Raw genomic sequence first — 17,294 nt, 5'->3', positions numbered from 1 at the left:
CAGAGAACCCCTCCAACTCTTCTTCTTCATCGGTGGTGGCAAAGTATTCCCTCCGGAACCTCGCCACTGGCTGAGGTTTACGAGGGAATCTCTGATGAAAAGTTTCTATCAAAACCTCGTCATCTACCTCCTCTGCCATGACCCAGGTGTTTTCCGACTCCGGTTCCCCTTCCCACATTACCAAATACTCTACTTGATCTCCCTTCCACCTGGAATCGAGAATCTCCGCTACATGGTAGCTGTGTTCCCTTTCCTCCATAGCTGGTCCCCTATTGACCCTCCCTTCTCTGTCCCCTTTATACGGTGACAGCAACGACCTGTGGAACACTGGGTGCAGCTTCATGTGGTTCGGTAACCGGAGTCTGAAAGCCACTGGGTTGACCTGCTGCGTGACTTCAAATGGGCCCAGCCTTTTGGGTCTTAACTTCTTACAACCCCCTTTGAATGGTAACCCTTGGGTGGACAGCCACACCTGGTCCCCCACCCTAATGCTTTCACCTTCCCTTCTGTTTTTGTCTGCCTGCCTCTTATATTCCTCCTTAGCCCTGTTTAAGTTAAGTTGGAGCTGGCGATGGATCGCTTCCATTTCTTCAACAAACTGTTCTGCAGCTGGAACGCTCCAGTTCTCCCCTTCCCCCCCTGGGAAGGCTCGGGGATGGCACCCGTGATTAGCCAAAAAGGGGCTCATCCCCGTGGACACGTTCTCTGCATTGTTGTAGGCAAATTCTGCCAACGCCAGCTTCTCCACCCAATCATTCTCTCTGTCATTCACATAACACCTCAAATATTGCTGGAGGACACCATTAGCTCTTTCCGCCTGCCCGTTGGTTTCTGGATGACGGGCAGTTGAGAAATTAACCTCTACATGCAGTAAGCTCATGAGCTTCCTCCAGAACCTGGAAGTAAATTGTTTCCCTCGGTCCGAAACCACCCTCAAGGGGGCGCCATGCAGCCTAAACACATTTTCTACAAACAATTTAGCGGTTTCTTCTGCTGTGACCGCATGTGAGCAGGCTATAAAGTGGGCCATCTTGGTTAACAGGTCTACCACAACCATGATGGCTGTTTTCCCTCTGGACCTTGGCAGATCAGTCATGAAATCTATTGCCACTGCTTCCCACGGTCTTTCAGGCGTGGGTAGTGGTTCTAATAAACCTGCCGGTGCCCGCCTCTCCCCCTTGGCTCGTTGGCATTGGTCACACCCTCTCACATACTCCCGCACATCTTCCCTGACCTTGGGCCACCAGAATTCCCTGGTAACCAGCCACATGGTTTTGTGTTGCCCAAAATGCCCTGCTGTGGGGCTATCATGCAGTTGCTTGAGTACCTTTTCCCTCAATTCCCCTTCAGGTATATATAACGCTCCCTTGTAGTACAACGCCCCGTTTCTCTCCTCAAAAGCCCCGGGTTTGTCTCCCTCCCTCCTGAGACCCCTGAGTTTGTCCTGGGCGTATTCATCCTGCACCGTTCCCTCTACCAGTTCCCTTTGCCCCACCAATGCCGCCCCACACACCCAGCGGTCCTCTGGAATGACATGGGTCTCTTCGGGTGCTCCCTCCCCCTCCAAATATTCAGGTTTGCGTGAGAGAGCGTCCGCCCTAATGTTCTCTGGGCCTGGCACGTAACAAATCTCAAAGTTAAATTTGGAGAACTCCTGGGCCCATCTCAACTGCCGTTGGTTGAGCACTCGCGCAGTTCTCCAATACTCTAGATTCTTATGGTCCGTGCACACTTGCACCTTATGTTGTGCACCAATTAGCAGGTGCCTCCATCTCCGGAAAGCCTCATGAATAGCAAGAAGTTCCCGGTCGTACACCGTGTAGTTCCTCTCGGATTTGTTCAGCTTTCGCGAAAAGAAGGCACACGGTCGCCACTCTGACTCCTCCTTCCCCGGCTGCAGAAGAAGCACCGCCCCTATGGCTCTGTCAGATGCGTCTGTTTCGACCCTCAGCTTTTTTTGTAAATCCACATGCAGAAGTTGTTCTTCAGAGGCGAAGGCCCTTTTCAGTTCCTCAAACGCTCGCTCCGCCTCCGCCGTCCAAACAAACTTCTTTTTACTGCTGAGACAGTCCGTGATGGGCGCCGTCAGGTGGGCGAAGTTTCGGATGAACTTACGATAAAAGTTTCCAAACCCTAGGAACCTCTGCACATCCTTCTTGGTTTTGGGTGTTTTCCATTCCAGCACTGCTTGAACCTTGCCGGGGTCCATGGCCAACCCCTTGTCTGACAGGCGGTACCCCAGGAATTCCACCTCCTTGGTATGAAACTGACACTTCTCCAGTTTCACCCACAGCCTGTTGGCTTGCAGCCTGCTCAACACTTCTCTGACGTCTCTCACGTGTTGCTCCTCATTCTCCGAATACACCAACACATCATCTAGGAAGGCCACGCAATTCTTGTAGAGCAAAGGCCCCAGTACGTGGTTCATGAACGATTGAAAACACGCGGAGCCTGTTTGTAATCCAAAAGGCATCACGAGATATTCAAATGCCCCCAAAGGGGTGAACATGGTGGTTTTCCATTCATCCCCTTTCCTTATACGTATCAGGTTGTACGCCCCCCTTAGGTCCAGCTTTGTAAAAATCTTTCCCTTCCGCACCCTGGTCAAAATATCATCAATCCTGGGCATAGGAAAAGCCGCCGGCTCTGTCACTGCATTTAACCACCTGAAATCACATACAAGTCTCAGCTTGTCCGTGTGCTTTTTATCCACAAAAAACACTGGGCTACCCCCCGCTGCCTTGGACTCTCTGATGAAGCCTCTCTTCAGGTTCTTGTCAATGAACTCTCGCAACTCCTGCATTTCCCTGTCTGACATGGCATACAACTTGCCTACAGGAAGCTGTGCTCCAGGGAGTAAATTGATCTGGCAATCAAAGGGCCTATGCGGGGGTAGTTGGTCAGCTTCCTTCTCGCTGAACACGTCGCTGAGATCTGCATACTGTGGTGGCACCTTCACCTTCTCCATTACTTCAGTCCCTGCTAGGGTGGCTTGGGCCCCTGCTGAACCCTTTTCCCCCCTGCAGTGTTCTAAGCAATGTGCTGAACCGAAGGAAACCACTCTTTGATGCCAGCCCACCAGCGGATCATGTAGGGCTAGCCAGCTCATTCCCAAAATAATGGGAGCGCCTCCCAAGGTGGCCACATTAAACGCTATCAGTTCTGTGTGCCTTGCCACCCTCATTATCATTGGGACGGTCTGCAAGCTGACTCCTCCTCCCAACAGTTCCCTGCCATCGATCGTGGTCACCTGCAGGGGGTTGCTTAAAGGGATCGTCTGTATCTGGTGTTCAGCAGCAAACTCCTTGCTCATAAAATTGCAGGAGCTGCCTGAGTCCAACAGCGCCTTTATTTTTAGGGGGTGTCCATTTTGCAGCTCTAGCGACACTTCAATCACTAGAGCAGGTCGAGGAGCTTCTGGCACGGGCACTTTCACTGCTCTTTGGCCTGGCTGCAGTGCCCCGACTGTGGCAACCAGGCGTTGGCTTTTACCTGCTCCGTTTCTCCCTGCTCTCCCCCCTCAACAGCTCCCACCATTCCTTGCCATTCCTTCCTCTGGGGGCAGACTCTGGCAAAGTGGCCTGGCTGTTGGCAGAGATAGCATTTCCGGGCCCCTTTTCCCTCCTTCTTAGCCCCCTCACTGGGCTTTGAAACTGCGCGCGCGCGGGCTGTTCCGACTTCCATCGGCTCTGCCGGCGGGAAAGCTGGCTCAGGAATGTCTGGAATGCGGAACTCCTTCCAACGTTCCCCTCTCCCTTCCCGCCTCTCCAAGGCTCTTGCCTCCTGGCGCGCTCCAATGGTCAGCGCAGATTTGGTCAGCTGATCCATAGACACCGCCCTGGGGCTCCGGGACAGCTCGTCTTTCACAGCCGAAGAAAGACCTTCTTCAAATAGCATCTGAATGGGTGCCGCCGATAAATCCCACCCCAATCTGTGAATCAGCATGGTAAATTCAGTCCAGTACTCACGGACAGATCGGCTTCCCTGCTTGCAAGCCATTAGCTGTCTGCGCACCACCCCTTCCTCAATATCGCTGGAAAACATGATATCCATTGCACGAAAGAACTTCATAGTGTCCTTTAGGATATCATTGTGCGTTGCCATCAGGGGTCGAACCCAGTCTCGCGCCCCCTTCTCAAGATGCCCAATTACGAAAGCAACTCGCGATTCCTCATCAGGGAACTCCTCAAACTGCACGTTAAGGGCATATTGCATCTCTGTCCTAAAGGCATGGTAATCCTTGGGGTCCCCCCCAAACTTCTGCACCAATCCTGGTACCTTTCTGGGGAACTGAGTGGTTCTCCCCTTCTTGTCTGCATCCTGAGCCCTTCTTTCCTCGAGCCTCGCCGTCTGCAGCGCAAGTTGGACCTCCAAAGCTTGATACCTTTCTTCCAAGCTTGGACCAGCTCCAACCCCTGCCCCTCCGGTTCCGGCTGGGTTGCTCATGATGCTTTCTCCTGCACAGGCAGCGTACAGAGACTGTCAGACTGCTATGAGGGGATGATTAGCTGCTTGTGCTTAAAATTGTGCTCCCTCTGAGTTTGTGCGGCTCCACAAACCTCTGTGTGTGACAGAGCTCCTCAGACATGTCTGCTCTAGTCACTAGTAGAGTCTGACAGTGGCTGCCTGCGGAAGCGCTTCCAGCAAAGAAGCTCCTTAACGGAAACGCGTCTCCTGGACTCACGACGTGGCAGCTTCCGGCGAAGCATGGGTCTCCCTATGGTTGCTTCTGACACCTCCCCGCTGTTTTCGCTGGACGTGTCTCTCACCCCTCCCTCTCCCCTGCTAGTTCCTGCCTTGGCTGCTGCGTCTCTCTCAGCATTCCTGAGATCCTCCTCCAGAGACCCCTCGCTCCCCCTGCTGGTCCCTGCTTTAGCTGCTGACTCCCTCCCAGCCTCTGGGAGCCCTACCACCTCCCTTTCCTCTGATGTCAGTTCCCTGACACTATCCAACACACGTGGTTCTGTAGAGGATTACATATACTTAATATGACTCTCTCTTCTAATAATTAAATGGCCATCAGAATAAACCTGGGAGGTCCAGCCCACAATAAAAGACCACATGACATACCCGACTTTCCCTTTTACTTCCCACAACCACTTTCCCACAGGTTGGCCTCTAGGGTTCCCTTGCAGCCAGATGGTTCCCTCATTCCACAGCACAAAACAGGTTCACACAGAAAGTAGGAAAATTGGCCCTTAAAAAGCTCAACAACTTTGGGGAAATGCAAGATAAACTAGGGGACTCCTGGGCCCCTGACTTCGAGGAGCCAGAAAGGGACAATCCAGCCTTGTCTTCCCCTTATTTCTGCAGGTAGACCTCTTCTGCTTGCGTTGACTCTTGGGGTGACGAAGCAAGATGGCCCAGGGGTCAAACTCCCCTGAGGGAACCCCCCACTTCTGAGGAGAAAAAGCCTTTCTTCTTATTATTAATATTCTCCTCCTTAGGCCTCAGACACAGAGAGGGGCTTTCCCTCCTTGCCCCCTTCGCCTGTTCTGGCCGCCTGCCATTGGGAGGCCTCCGTTGGGCCAACACGGCGAGGAGAGAGGCAAAGCCATCATGGCAGGAAGGCAGCTGAGGACGCCCCGTGAGCGCTGGCACCCGAAGGTGCCGCCCTCCTTCAGCTGGGAGGAGAGAGCATGAGAGCCACAAGGCCCACAAGGGAGCCATGGCGGCTCTGGGAGCGGCTGGGGCCTCCGGAAGAAACAAAATGGCGTTCCCGCCTTTTTTGGAAAAGGGCGGGAAACGCCATCTCCTGGCCCTGCCGCCTCCATGGGCTCCTCCTGGGCCTGCCTGGCCACGAGGGTGGGGGGTGGAATCCAGCTGCCCCCAAACTTCCCTGACCTAGACAATGGGGGGGTGAATGAGAAGCGGGAAGGGGGAGCAACCAAGAGGGAAACTCGGGGGGCAAACTCCCTCAGGAAACAGGCCGAAGGCGAGGACGAGGCCAAGGGAAAATTCTCACAGAACCAGCAACCGTTTCTCTCAGAGACATGAAGACCCTGCCTGTCTCCAGAAGGGGAGTCATCCCCATCTAGTAAAAGACTCTATGAATTGAAAGTGGAGGCGCTATATGTACCGTATTTTTCGCCCCATAAGACGCACTTTTCCCCCTCCAAAAATGAAGGGGAAATGTGCCTGCGTCTTATGGGGCGAATGCAGGCTTTCGCTGAAGCCTGGAGAGCGAGGGGGGTCGGTGCGCACCGACCCCTCTCGCTCTCCAGGCTTCAGGAAGCTCTGCGCAACCCTCGGGAGACCGGCTCCGAGGGTTGCGCAGAGCTGCCTGCAATCCCGGGACCAGCGCAGCTCTGCGCGGCCACCGGGAGCCGGGGGAGAAGCTCCGACCCCGCTCCCGGGGGCCGCACAGAGCTGCCTGCGGTCCTGGGACCAGCGCAGCTCTGCGCCGCCATCCCGAGCGGGGCGCTAAGTCCCGCCCCGCTCTGGATGGCGGCACAGAGCTGCCTGCCGTCCCGGGACTGGTGCACTTCTCCCCATCGCCAGCCCCACAAGCTCGGGGGACAGCGGGGAGGCAGAGCATGCCTTCCCACTGTTCCCCGACCTGGTTCTTCCAGCCCCGCACCTGGGGGGGGGGGAAATAATTTTTTTTTTCTTTATTTCCCCCCCAAAAAACTAGGTGCGTCTTATGGGCCAGAGCGTCTTATGGGGCGCAAAATACGGTACTTTTTTGGGGGGTGAGCTGGCCTGGCCAAAAACCCCTCACAGCTATGGGCAAAGGCTGGCTGGGGGGCCTCCCAGCCTGACCCACCGGAGCGGCAGTTACCTTACTCAGAGCCCCGGTCATTTCCAGGAAGGGGTTGGGTGGAAGCCGAGGGCAGGCTCCCTCAGAAAATGGCGCCTTTTCCTTCCTCAGAGGTTTGTTTGTTTGTATTTTAAGAAATATTTTCATTTGTCCAAAGATATACAAAAGTTCACACCAAATATGAAGTATCTTTTAATGATACAGCAGAATAAAGGTGCTTTTACAATCTAATCTTTAAAAAAAAAAGGAACAGTAGCAAAAAGAAGAAAGCAAAGAAAGGGGGAAAGAAACAGAAGAGAGAGAGAAAAGAAAGAAAAATGGGGGGGGGGGAGATTAAAAGACTTCTGGTTCTCTGTCCTGCAGCTAAATACAGTATCCACTCATTAACCTCCAACTATTTTATTATCTACAAGCCAGTGATTTTTTTTTCAATCTTCAAATCCAGATGTCATAAGTTCATTTTCTCTTTCATGCAAAAAATCCATTAGGAGATTCCAAACCTTAGTAAATGTCAATAATAATTTTTCTCTAATTAAACACATTAGCTTTGCCATCTCAGCTAAGTCCAATAATTTTCTCAGCCATTCCTCTACAGTAGGTAGAGCTCCATCTTGCCATGTTTGTGCATATAACAACCTCACTTCTGTAATCATATACTGGAATAATCTTCTGCAGTCCTTTTCCAGTTGTGCTTCCTTGGAGGTTTTTAAGTAGAGGTTGGATGCTTATCTATCGGGGGTGCGATTCTTGCATTGCAGGGGGTTGGACTAGATGATCTTTGAAGTGCCTTCCGACTCTGCAGTTCTAGGAGACTATGAAAGCACAGAGCAGGACTTAGCACCGCTGCAGGGAGAAAGGCTTGGGCCACAAAAAGCTCACCTGTTACTGGAATTTTAAGGTGTCATAAATAATACGAATGTTCCTAAGTGCACAAGGTAAACATACATGTGCATAAACCACATGTCTGAAATGGTACATGAGAGCAAGATCAGGGCCATCTTTAGCCCCCAGTTTTAAGACTCCCTCTAAAGCTGGTAGAAGGAAGCTCTTGACAAAACCTTTCCCAATAGGCGGAGTTCTTTTCACTTGCTAATCCCTCTAATCCACTAATAGACAACCCCAAAATTTAGTTCCAAATAGTTCCTGCCTCCACTCATTCTTCTCTGGCAGATAATGAACCTAGGGGGATACCGGGTCCCTTGATGGGGAGTTGGGCTGTACAAGCCAACCCCCAAATTTTGTCTAATATCAGACTCAAGGAAGAAGCCACAGGCAGAGCCTCCCTCTTCAGCAGAGGCCTACCTAGGCTCCCTTGCACCCAGGGAAAGGATCTGGGATACTCAGGGGTAGAAGGGGGGGGGGAGGCTTTGGCCTGCAATGCTCACTCTTCTCCCCTGCAACAAAAGTGGAAGGTGGAAGTTAACTTGGGGCTTAGCCACACTTCCTCTTGGCACTGTTTCCCCTGGGGGAAACCGCTCTCTGTCAGCGCAAATGACAATTTGGGTTCCCCCCGGATAGCCATTTGTGCCGAATTATCACTAAAGAGCAGTTTTTCCCTAGGAAAGGGGTGGGGTTGGGGCAAAGGAGAAACAAGGCACAGCACAAGCGGAAGTTTGGAGGAGCCTTCGGCCCCACAGCCTACTATGAGATGCACATCAATAAATAGGAAGCTGTCTTATAATGAGATCATTCATCCACGTAGCTCAATATTGTCTAAACGGACTGGCAGCCATAGTTCTCCAGGGTTTCTGGCAGGAACCTCTCCCTGTCCCACCTGGTGACACCATTGGGGATTGAACCTGAGACCACTGCATACCAAGAAGACACTCTACCTATGACCGTTCCCCTTTAATGGCAGGTGCCAGTTTGGAAATACCCCACATATAAACTGTAGGGATGTCTTAAGTCAGGGCTAGAGATCCTTTGCTTTTCAGTCACACACTGCTTGAGAGCAGTACATGTGAAAAGGATCTAGGAGTCTTCGTTGACCACAAACTTGACACGAGCCAACAGTGTGACGCGGCAGCTAAAAAAGCCAATGCAATTCTGGGCTGCATCAATAGGAGTATAGCATCTAGATCAAGGGAAGTAATAGTGCCACTGTATTCTGCTCTGGTCAGACCTCACCTGGAGTACTGTGTCCAGTTCTGGGCACCACACTTCAAGAAGGACACTGACCAACTGGAACGTGTCCAGAGGAGAGCAACCAAAATGGTCAAAGGCCTGGAAACGATGCCTTATGAGGAACGGCTAAGGGAGCTGGGCATGTTTAGCCTGGAGAAGAGGAGGTTAAGGGGTGATATGATAGCCATGTTCAAATATATAAAAGGATGTCACATAGAGGAGGGAGAAAGGTTGTTTTCTGCTGCTCCAGATAAGCGGACACGGAGCAATGGATCCAAACTACAAGAAAGAAGATTCCACCTAAACATTAGGAAGAACTTCCTGACAGTAAGAGCTGTTTGACAGTGGAATTTGCTGCCAAGGAGTGTGGTGGAGTCTCCTACTTTGGAGGTCTTTAAGCAGAGGCTTGACATTCATATGTCAGGAGTGCTCTGATGGTGTTTCCTGCTTGGCAGGGGGTTGGACTCGAAGGCCCTTGTGGTCTCTTCCAACTCTATGATTCTATGATTCTATGATTCTACAATTCTACAACACATGCTCTGAAGGCGGTGTGGGTGTGGAGATAAAGGAAGAACTCCCACCTCCTAACAGACGTTCACCTGAAGAACCAAACTCTTGGCAAGACGTCTTCATCTCCATCCATGGACACTGGATCCTCCTAAAGTGAGGGCTGCCTCTCAAAAGGTATCCATTCAAGACTCAACATGTGGGACCCTGCAGTACAGAATGGTCATATCTCAGGGGTCCTTTGCTAGTGCCTCCCGTTCCCCAGTTTCACATTGGCAGGAAAGCATTTGCTAGCACAGAAAATAAGTGCTGTTGGGGACCCCCTCCATGGAGTCGCCTCCCTCCTCCCACCTCCATAACAGAACCTTCTCAACTTGGCAACTTTGGAACTGAGTGACTGTTGCATCATCTCTCGTTCCGGAGTCAGGACGGGGTTCTCTTGGCTCCAGGGCGCGGCTGAACCTCTCTTTGCAAGAAGCCACGTTGCACCCGTGTTCCTGAGCTTGGGCGAGCCCAGAACGATGGTCACAATCGAGTCGGAATCGGACTTCTACGACGTGTTTGAGATCCTGGGGAAGGGCACCTTCGGGGAAGTGGTGAAGAGCTGGAAGCGCAGCACAGGCGAGATGGTGGCCATCAAGATCCTGAAGAACGACTCCTACCGGAGCAGGATCATCAAGAACGAGCTGAAGCTTCTGCAGACCATGTCTGAGGTGGACTCGGAGGAGTCCCACATCGTCCAGTTCCACGAGTTCTTCCATGACGAGCTCAAGTTCTACCTGGTCTTCGAGCTGCTAGAGCAAAACCTCTTTGACTTCCAGAAGGAGCACAACTTTTCCCCGCTGCCCGTCCGGCACATCCGGACAGTGACCATACAGGTGTTGAGGGCCCTGGCCAAGCTGAAGGAGCTCTCCATCATCCACGCGGACCTAAAGCCCGAAAACATCATGCTGGTGGACCAAGTCAGGTACCCTTTCCGAGTCAAGGTGATCGACTTTGGCTCAGCCAGCATCTTCAACGAGGTGCGCTACGTCAAAGAGCCCTACATCCAGTCCCGCTTCTACCGGGCGCCCGAGATCCTGCTGGGACTGCCCTTCTGCGAGAAGGTGGATGTCTGGTCCTTGGGTTGTGTGATGGCCGAGCTGCACCTGGGTTGGCCCCTCTACCCTGGCAACAACGAGTACGACCAGATCCGGTACATCTGCGAGACACAGGGGATGCCTAGGCCCGCCCTGCTGAATGCGGCCAGGAAGGCTCACCTTTTCTTCAAGAGAAGCCAGCACCCCGAGGTGGTCAACTCCTGGCAGCTGAAGACCCCGGCGGAGTACCTGGCAGACACCAAGGTGAAGTCAGTGGAGAGAAGGAAGTATGTGCTCAAGTCCCTGGACCAGATGGAGACGGTCAACGTCCACAGGATGATCTACCCGGACACGGAGGCCCTGGCCGAGTACTTTGACCTGCGCAGCATGGTGGAGCTCATCAAGCGCATGCTGACCTGGGACTCACACGAGCGCATCACGCCCAGCGCTGCCCTGAAGCACCCGTACGTCTCCACCCAGCCGCTGAAGCAGAACTACGACCTTACCCAGTACTACCAGTTCTGCCTGCGCAGCCTCCACGAGTCGCTGCCCAGCCACAGCAAGACCGAGGAGGAGGCGCAGCTCTACAGCGCCATGGAAGAAGAGCGTTTCTACTCGGTGCGCGACAGTTTCCAGGAAGAGAACAGTGCCCACGGCATCCAGAGGACCACCAGCCAGATGGATGACCTCAGCATCGCCGAGGCCGGCCAGGAGGCACCCCTGAAGGTGTGGGGAGAAGGGCCCAGCGGGGGGCTGTATGAGCCGACCCACCCCGGGCCCCCGGAGGCGGCATCTGGCCGGCGCAAGCCTGTCCTGCAGAGCCTACGCTTGCGCCAGGAGCAACCGCAGCAAGAGCCCATCCCGGCCTACTACCGGAACCGCCGCGGCAGCCCCCGGCACCGCAAGGCGTCCCACCATGCCAAGCCAGACCCCACCTTCGAGAACCTGATCCTGCTGGGGCAGTACTCCCCTGAGGAGCCCCCCACGTGGGAGAAGGAAAGCAACGCCAGCACAGCCTCCCTGCCAGAGTCCAACGCCAGGGAAGACCCCGGCTACCCCAGGGGCTTGATGCTTTCGCCCACCACTCAGGTAACGAGGGCTGGGGAGAAGGGGCCACAGCAGGGCGGGGGGACTGACCTGCTGGGGTCTCGGAGGAGCCATGAGCCCAAGAGTTGAGGCAATGGATGTGTCTCGGCTGAAGATGGGTCTTGGGGAAGAGCCATGGGTCAAAGCAGGGCATCTGCATTGCAGGTTCAATCGCCGAAAGCATCTCTGGGTAGGGCTGGGAGAATCAAAGAATTGCAGAGTTGGAAAGGACCCTGAGGGTCGTCTAGTCCAGCCTGCTGCAATGCGAGAATCTCACCCATGACAGATGGCCACCCAACTTCTGGTTAAAAGCCTCCAAGGAAGAGGAGTGTCCACCACCTCTCATGGGAGTCCGTTCCACTGTTGAGAGCCAACCCTAGAGGGCTATTGCTGCTGGTCCGTGTGGACAATACTGATTAAGATGGGCCAAAATGGCCTGACTCGGTATACAGCTGTGTTCCTCTTCCTGTGTACCAAAGTAACAGTCCAAGGCGTGTCCTCAAGTGTTGGAACTAGGCCACCACCAAGCCTCTGGAGCAACTTCTGCAGTGGGCTGAGCCAGGAGAGGTTGCACCTATGGGTGAAGGAGGAAGGAAGGGTCTCCAAGGATCCAGAAGGTGCTGGAAGGTCCCTTGGAAACTCTGGCAATACTTTAGTTACCAGGGTTAGGCTCCCTTTCCCTCCACCCAGATAGAAAAATCAGGCTGCCCACCTGCTCTCAGACCAACGGTGACCCCTTTTGCCCCCTGTATTGCTTTGTTGCTTTCCACACGCGCCCCCTTGGTTCCACGAACTTGTCCCTAGTGCCCCCTACCCCATCTGATTAGAAGCATTATTCAGACCAACGCTTGGCATGACCCACCAAGGAAGGTAGCATCTCCATAAAAATTACAAACATTTGCAATTTATTCAAAAGCCATTATTTAGCTGAATTAATTCAGCAAAACTGACTAACTTGGTCCAGAGATGCCTGGTTTTCAAAATCTGACAGTCCGTTGGCAAGAGTCTTGGGTACCACATTCAGCAAATTCAGTGAATTCCTAACACGATGGATGGATGATATCAGATATCTGGTTTAAAGACCATTAGCAGGAGCCGTAAATCACCACCCCCAGCACCTCCCCGATACCCACTTGCCTCTTAGCACCCCCACTAGGAAATTCCACTGTCTCCCCAGAGGGTGGGACCGCTCCCTTCCTCTGTGAACTGTTGGTCTAGATCAGTGTTTCTCAACCTTGGGTCCCCAGATGTTGTTGCACTACAACTCCCATCATCCCTGAGCTCTGGCCTTGCTAGCTAGGGATGATGGGAGTTGCAGTTCAACAACATCTGGGGACCCAAGGTTGAGAAAGGCTGGTCTAGTTCTTTCCTGCCTTCCAGGCAAGCTTGAGCCAGGAGGAACCTAACATTAAAAGGCCAGGGTGAAGGAAGAGCACCCTCAAAGTCAGGGCGGTTTGAAGGTGCAGGGGTCCCCCTCCCTCAAGGCCTGCTGACTTACAGGGAATCCTTTCACAGCATGTGAAGAGCAAGGTATGGGGGGCAGGATCTGCACTTTTCAGAGCTTGGTTGTCAAGAGTTGCTCCTCATAGAAACAACTTGCCAGCTGCTTGCAGGCCTCCGACCTCCCCCTCCCGCCCCAAATGCAATGGGGCAATGGGCATTCCCAGCCTGCCTCCCCTTTCTGCTTGGCACATGGTGATTGCAGCACAGACATGCTCCTTGCCAAACTTCCAGTGCCACGGCTTCACTCGCCTTGCTGCAGTTTTGGCTTGGAGGCCAGTGCTACCTGACAGCAGCTGTTCGGAAGCCAGGGTTAGGTGCCAACAACCAGGGGTGGCGTTGTGGTTAGAGTGTTGGGCTAGGACCTGGGAGAAAACAGGGCTCAAATCCCGCCCCCCACAACTCGGCCATGATGCTGATCTGGGGCCAAGCACTGTCTCTCTCAGCCTTGCAGAGTTGTGGAGATTAAATGGAGGGGAGAAGGATGAACATCACATTGAGCTCCCTGAAGGAAAGATGGGCTATTAAAATGAGTGAACGAGGCTTGGAGGTAAAGGGCTGAGAAAATTATGTGAAGATGGAAATAAATGGGGGTGCAGTGGGGAGTGAAGCCTGACACCAAAATATTCAGCAGGGAAAAGCAGAATTTCTCCATCTCTCAATGATGGTGAAAAGGATACAGATGTCCTATTATCACAAAATCCAGGTGAGATTCAGGTCACAGCGCCAGGTGTGGGGTGAAACCATCCCACCTACTCCAGTGAACCAGCGGGTCTTGTGGGGAGAGAATTTTGTGCTGCAGCAGCGAAAGAGGCAAAGCCCATCCTCTGGGAAGAGATGCAGAGCGAAACGAGTCTCTCGCTGCTGTGAGCTGCGCATGGGCATAGGCACATCAGGAAACGGGTTGCAGTTCCGACGGCCCCACTTCCCAGTGGGTATAGCAGAGCTGGGGAAAAGGGCCAACTGCCTTACTCCCCACCTCCAAAAAAGGGACAGATAAACCAACAGGTGTGATAAGGTGGGGGAGTCTGTAATACGGGATAATACGAGAAAAGGTTAGGGAGGAGGGAGGGAATATTATTATTATAGAAAGGTCGCAGTGCTTGGGACTTAAATTTAGAGAAAACATAAGTGAAAGAAGCTTCTAAAACTATTCATGCAATGGGGGAAATTCATAATGCTCGATAGAGCTCCCGGGCAGATAGCCACCAGTCAGGGATTCTGTAGCTATGATTCCAGCATTGCAGCGGGTTGGACTAGATGACCCCTGGAGACCCCTTCCAACTCTCTATATAGCTATTATCTCCAATCACCTAGAGCTACTGCTTCACAAGTGCCCTGAAACATATCCCCCTCCCTGCTGACCACCAGGGCTGCTTGCACCATGAATGCAGAACGAAACACAGAACCACAGAGCTGGAAGGGACCCCCATAGCCACCTAGCCTGCAGGGAACCGGGGGCTGGCGTTGGGACGTGAGCCAACAGTGTGACGCAGCAGCTAAAAAAGCCAATGCAATTCTGGGCTGCATCAATAGGAGTACAGCATCTAGATCAAGGGAAGTAATAGTGCCACTGGATTCTGCTCTGGTCAGACCTCACCTGGAGTACTGTGTCCAGTTCTGGGCACCACAGTTCAAGAAGGACACTGACAAACTGGAACGTGTCCAGAGGAGGGCAACCAAAATGGTCAAAGGCCTAGAAACGATGCCTTATGAAGAACAGCTAAGGGAGCTGGGCATGTTTAGCCTGGAGAAGAGGAGGTTAAGGGGTGATATGATAGCCATGTTCAAATATATAAAAGGATGTCACATAGAGGAGGGAGAAAGGTTGTTTTCTGCTGCTCCAGAGAAGCGGACACGGAGCAATGGATCCAAACTACAAGAAAGAAGATTCCACCTAAACATTAGGAAGCACTTCCTGACAGTAAGAGCTGTTCGACAGTGGAATTTGCTGCCAAGGAGTGTGGTGGAGTCTCCTGCTTTGGAGGTCTTTAAGCAGAGGCTTGACAACCATATGTCAGGAGTGCTCTGATGGTGTTTCCTGCTTGGCAGGGGGTTGGACTCGATGGCCCTTGTGGTCTCTTCCAACTCTAGGATTCTATGATTCTATGACGTGGGTCCGGTAACGCGGTGCCGTCTTTCTCTTTGGCAGAGAGCGCAGCCAGAGGTGTACGAGCCAGCCGCCCAGCTGCCTGGGCCCACCAGCTGGCTGCCGAAGGAGAACTGGCTGGCAGAGCATGGCATGGAGCGGGGCCCCCTCAAGGCAGTGCTGCACGCTTCCCGGAACCGCCACCAGCTGCAGCCGTACCTGCAACACATCGCCAGCCACCACTGACCCCGCGGGCCCTCCCCACCCCCCCACCCCGGAAGAGGGCAGGCGCAGCAGAGAGATGGCCCCAGCCGGGGGCCCTCGAAACAGATTCCTTTGTAGCCACTAAATATATAGACTGTTCCTCGCTGCCCAAAGCTACTTGCTTTAATAAAAGCCACCTTACTCTTACCGAACTATGCGGAGGCCTGATGGCAGTGCGACAAGGTGCACCAGGCTGGATGGGGCGGAGGGGGGGGGGAAAGTCCCCTCTATTCCAGAGCAAAAAAAGGCCTGCCAGTCTGTCTTGGCAAACTGCAGCCTGCCCCCCCCCCCACCGCCTCTATCCTCCCAGCAGCGCCAGATGCACACAAACACACTTGACCACAGCAATAATAAACTCTTTATCCAATTGCAGAAGGCGTTGGCGGCACGTTTGTCTAGGGACCGGTCCACGCCCCACCCAGACCAATGCATGGCTCCCCACCCTGGGCGATGGAAGGGTCTCAGTCCCACGGGGCAGCTTCTGCTTTTTAGGCCAGCCACTTGCTTGTGGGCTCCATCGGCCCATCTGCTAGTTGGGTGCTCATTCTCCCACCCTCGCCCCATGGTGCTTCAGAGCGGCACAGCTCCTTGTGGGGCTGCCTATGGGGTTTGTGACCAAAGGGGGCGCCCAGCAGAAGCTTCTTGCACCTGCTGCATAGTCCCACTTGCAACACAACAGCCCTGTGTTGTAAACAAGAATCTGCCCTTTTTTCCCTTATGGGGTACCCAAGAGCCCATATAGAGTCCTTACGTAGGTTCCCTATTGGTAGGAGAAAATAACAGAGGCCAACCAGAGAATATTGAGAAGCAAAGCCTGATCTTTATTGATCTGTTGCAACAGGGTCCTCACTCACCACACACATGCAGGAAGAAGAAGAAGAAGAAGAGTTTGGATTTGATATCCCGCCTTTCACTCCCTTTAAGGAGTCTCAAAGCGGCTAACATTCTCCTTTCCCTTCCTCCCCCACAACACACACTCTGTGAGGTGAGTGGGGCTGAGAGACTTCAAAGAAGTGTGACTGGCCCAAGGTCACCCAGCAGCTGCATGTGGAGGAGCAGGGAATCGAACCCGGTTCACCAGATTACGAGTCCACCGCTCTTAACCACTACACCACACTGGTGTAGGAGGAACCTCGAACAATGGCACACAAGGCCTTTTATAGACTTTTGAAATTCCCTGCCCTGGAGCTCAAGACCACCCCTCCATACATCATGCATACATCACAGAACAGGTGTAGCTAGAGACCACCACCCCCAGATACATCATACTTACATCACAGAAAGGGTGGTCTACAGCAGAAATCTGAGTGCTATGTTTACCTCCTGTCTGCCAGGTTACCTGTTTAATGGTCACTTGATTGGATTGCCTGGGGAGCCTGGCCAGTCTTTTGTAATGATAAATACTTAGTTCCTGAGCCAGGTCAAATGTGCCCTTAAGACAGGATTTGTGAAGGAAAAGACAATGGGGAGGCTTTTCCATTTTCCTTTGACCTGGCAGAGAAAACATTTGGGAATCAAAAATGGTTTCAGGTCGGTCTTCCTGTGCTGATCTATGTACATGCTTGGCTGGGACACTTATGAACATTTAACATATATCTAAGACCTCAAAATTCCTATCACACCTGCAGGGCTAGCAGGGGTTTTACTGTCCAGCAGCTGCTGCTACAAACCTGCTCGTTCTCTTGCAGCCCCAGGTGGGAACCTGGGACGAAGGGATGACTTTTTGAAAGGTCCCGAGCCAGGGCACCCAGCACTGCTCCGTTCAACCGACAGCCCTGCGGTTTACTTGGGAGTAGAGAAGCAGCCCACACTCTCTCCCAGACCTCAGAAGGGTGTGATGGTCACTTACAACTGCAGTCCTGAATTCCCAGTAGCCTGAATGCCA

At 53.0% G+C, this 17,294-nt stretch overlaps 1 protein-coding gene and 1 long non-coding RNA gene across 2 annotated transcripts; one reads left to right on the top strand and one right to left on the bottom strand.

Annotated features, from left to right (window-relative positions):
- Positions 1-6,937: 6,937 nt before the first annotated feature.
- LOC309538220 lies at positions 6,938-8,695 on the bottom strand. Its single transcript, XR_014222136.1, has 2 exons — positions 7,879-8,695; positions 6,938-7,682 (listed from the first exon to the last, which is right to left on the bottom strand). It is a non-coding gene; the product is annotated as an uncharacterized lncRNA (long non-coding RNA).
- A 722-nt stretch (positions 8,696-9,417) lies between these two features.
- Positions 9,418-15,784, top strand: HIPK4 (homeodomain interacting protein kinase 4). Its single transcript, XM_082233547.1, has 2 exons — positions 9,418-11,559; positions 15,209-15,784. The coding sequence occupies exons 1-2, from the start codon at positions 9,913-9,915 to the stop codon at positions 15,389-15,391; spliced, it is 1,830 nt and encodes a 609-aa protein (XP_082089673.1). The 5' UTR covers positions 9,418-9,912; the 3' UTR covers positions 15,392-15,784.
- Positions 15,785-17,294: the final 1,510 nt, after the last annotated feature.

The sequence above is a fragment of the Podarcis vaucheri genome (genome assembly GCF_965113315.1).
Source record: "Podarcis vaucheri genome assembly, chromosome: 7".
NCBI lineage: Eukaryota > Metazoa > Chordata > Lepidosauria > Squamata > Lacertidae > Podarcis > Podarcis vaucheri.
The sequence above is the reverse complement of the archived record's forward strand: the minus strand, read 5'-3'. Positions and strand labels throughout refer to the sequence as shown.

What these genes read in the sequence shown, in the direction of transcription:
- HIPK4 (XM_082233547.1), top strand. Translation starts at nt 9,913, where the DNA reads ATGGTCACAATCGAGTCGGAATCGGACTTCTACGACGTGTTTGAGATC. An exon ending in TGCTTTCGCCCACCACTCAG is followed by an intron (nt 11,560 to 15,208) that starts GTAACGAGGGCT and finishes TCTCTTTGGCAG; the next exon opens with AGAGCGCAGCCAGAGGTGTA.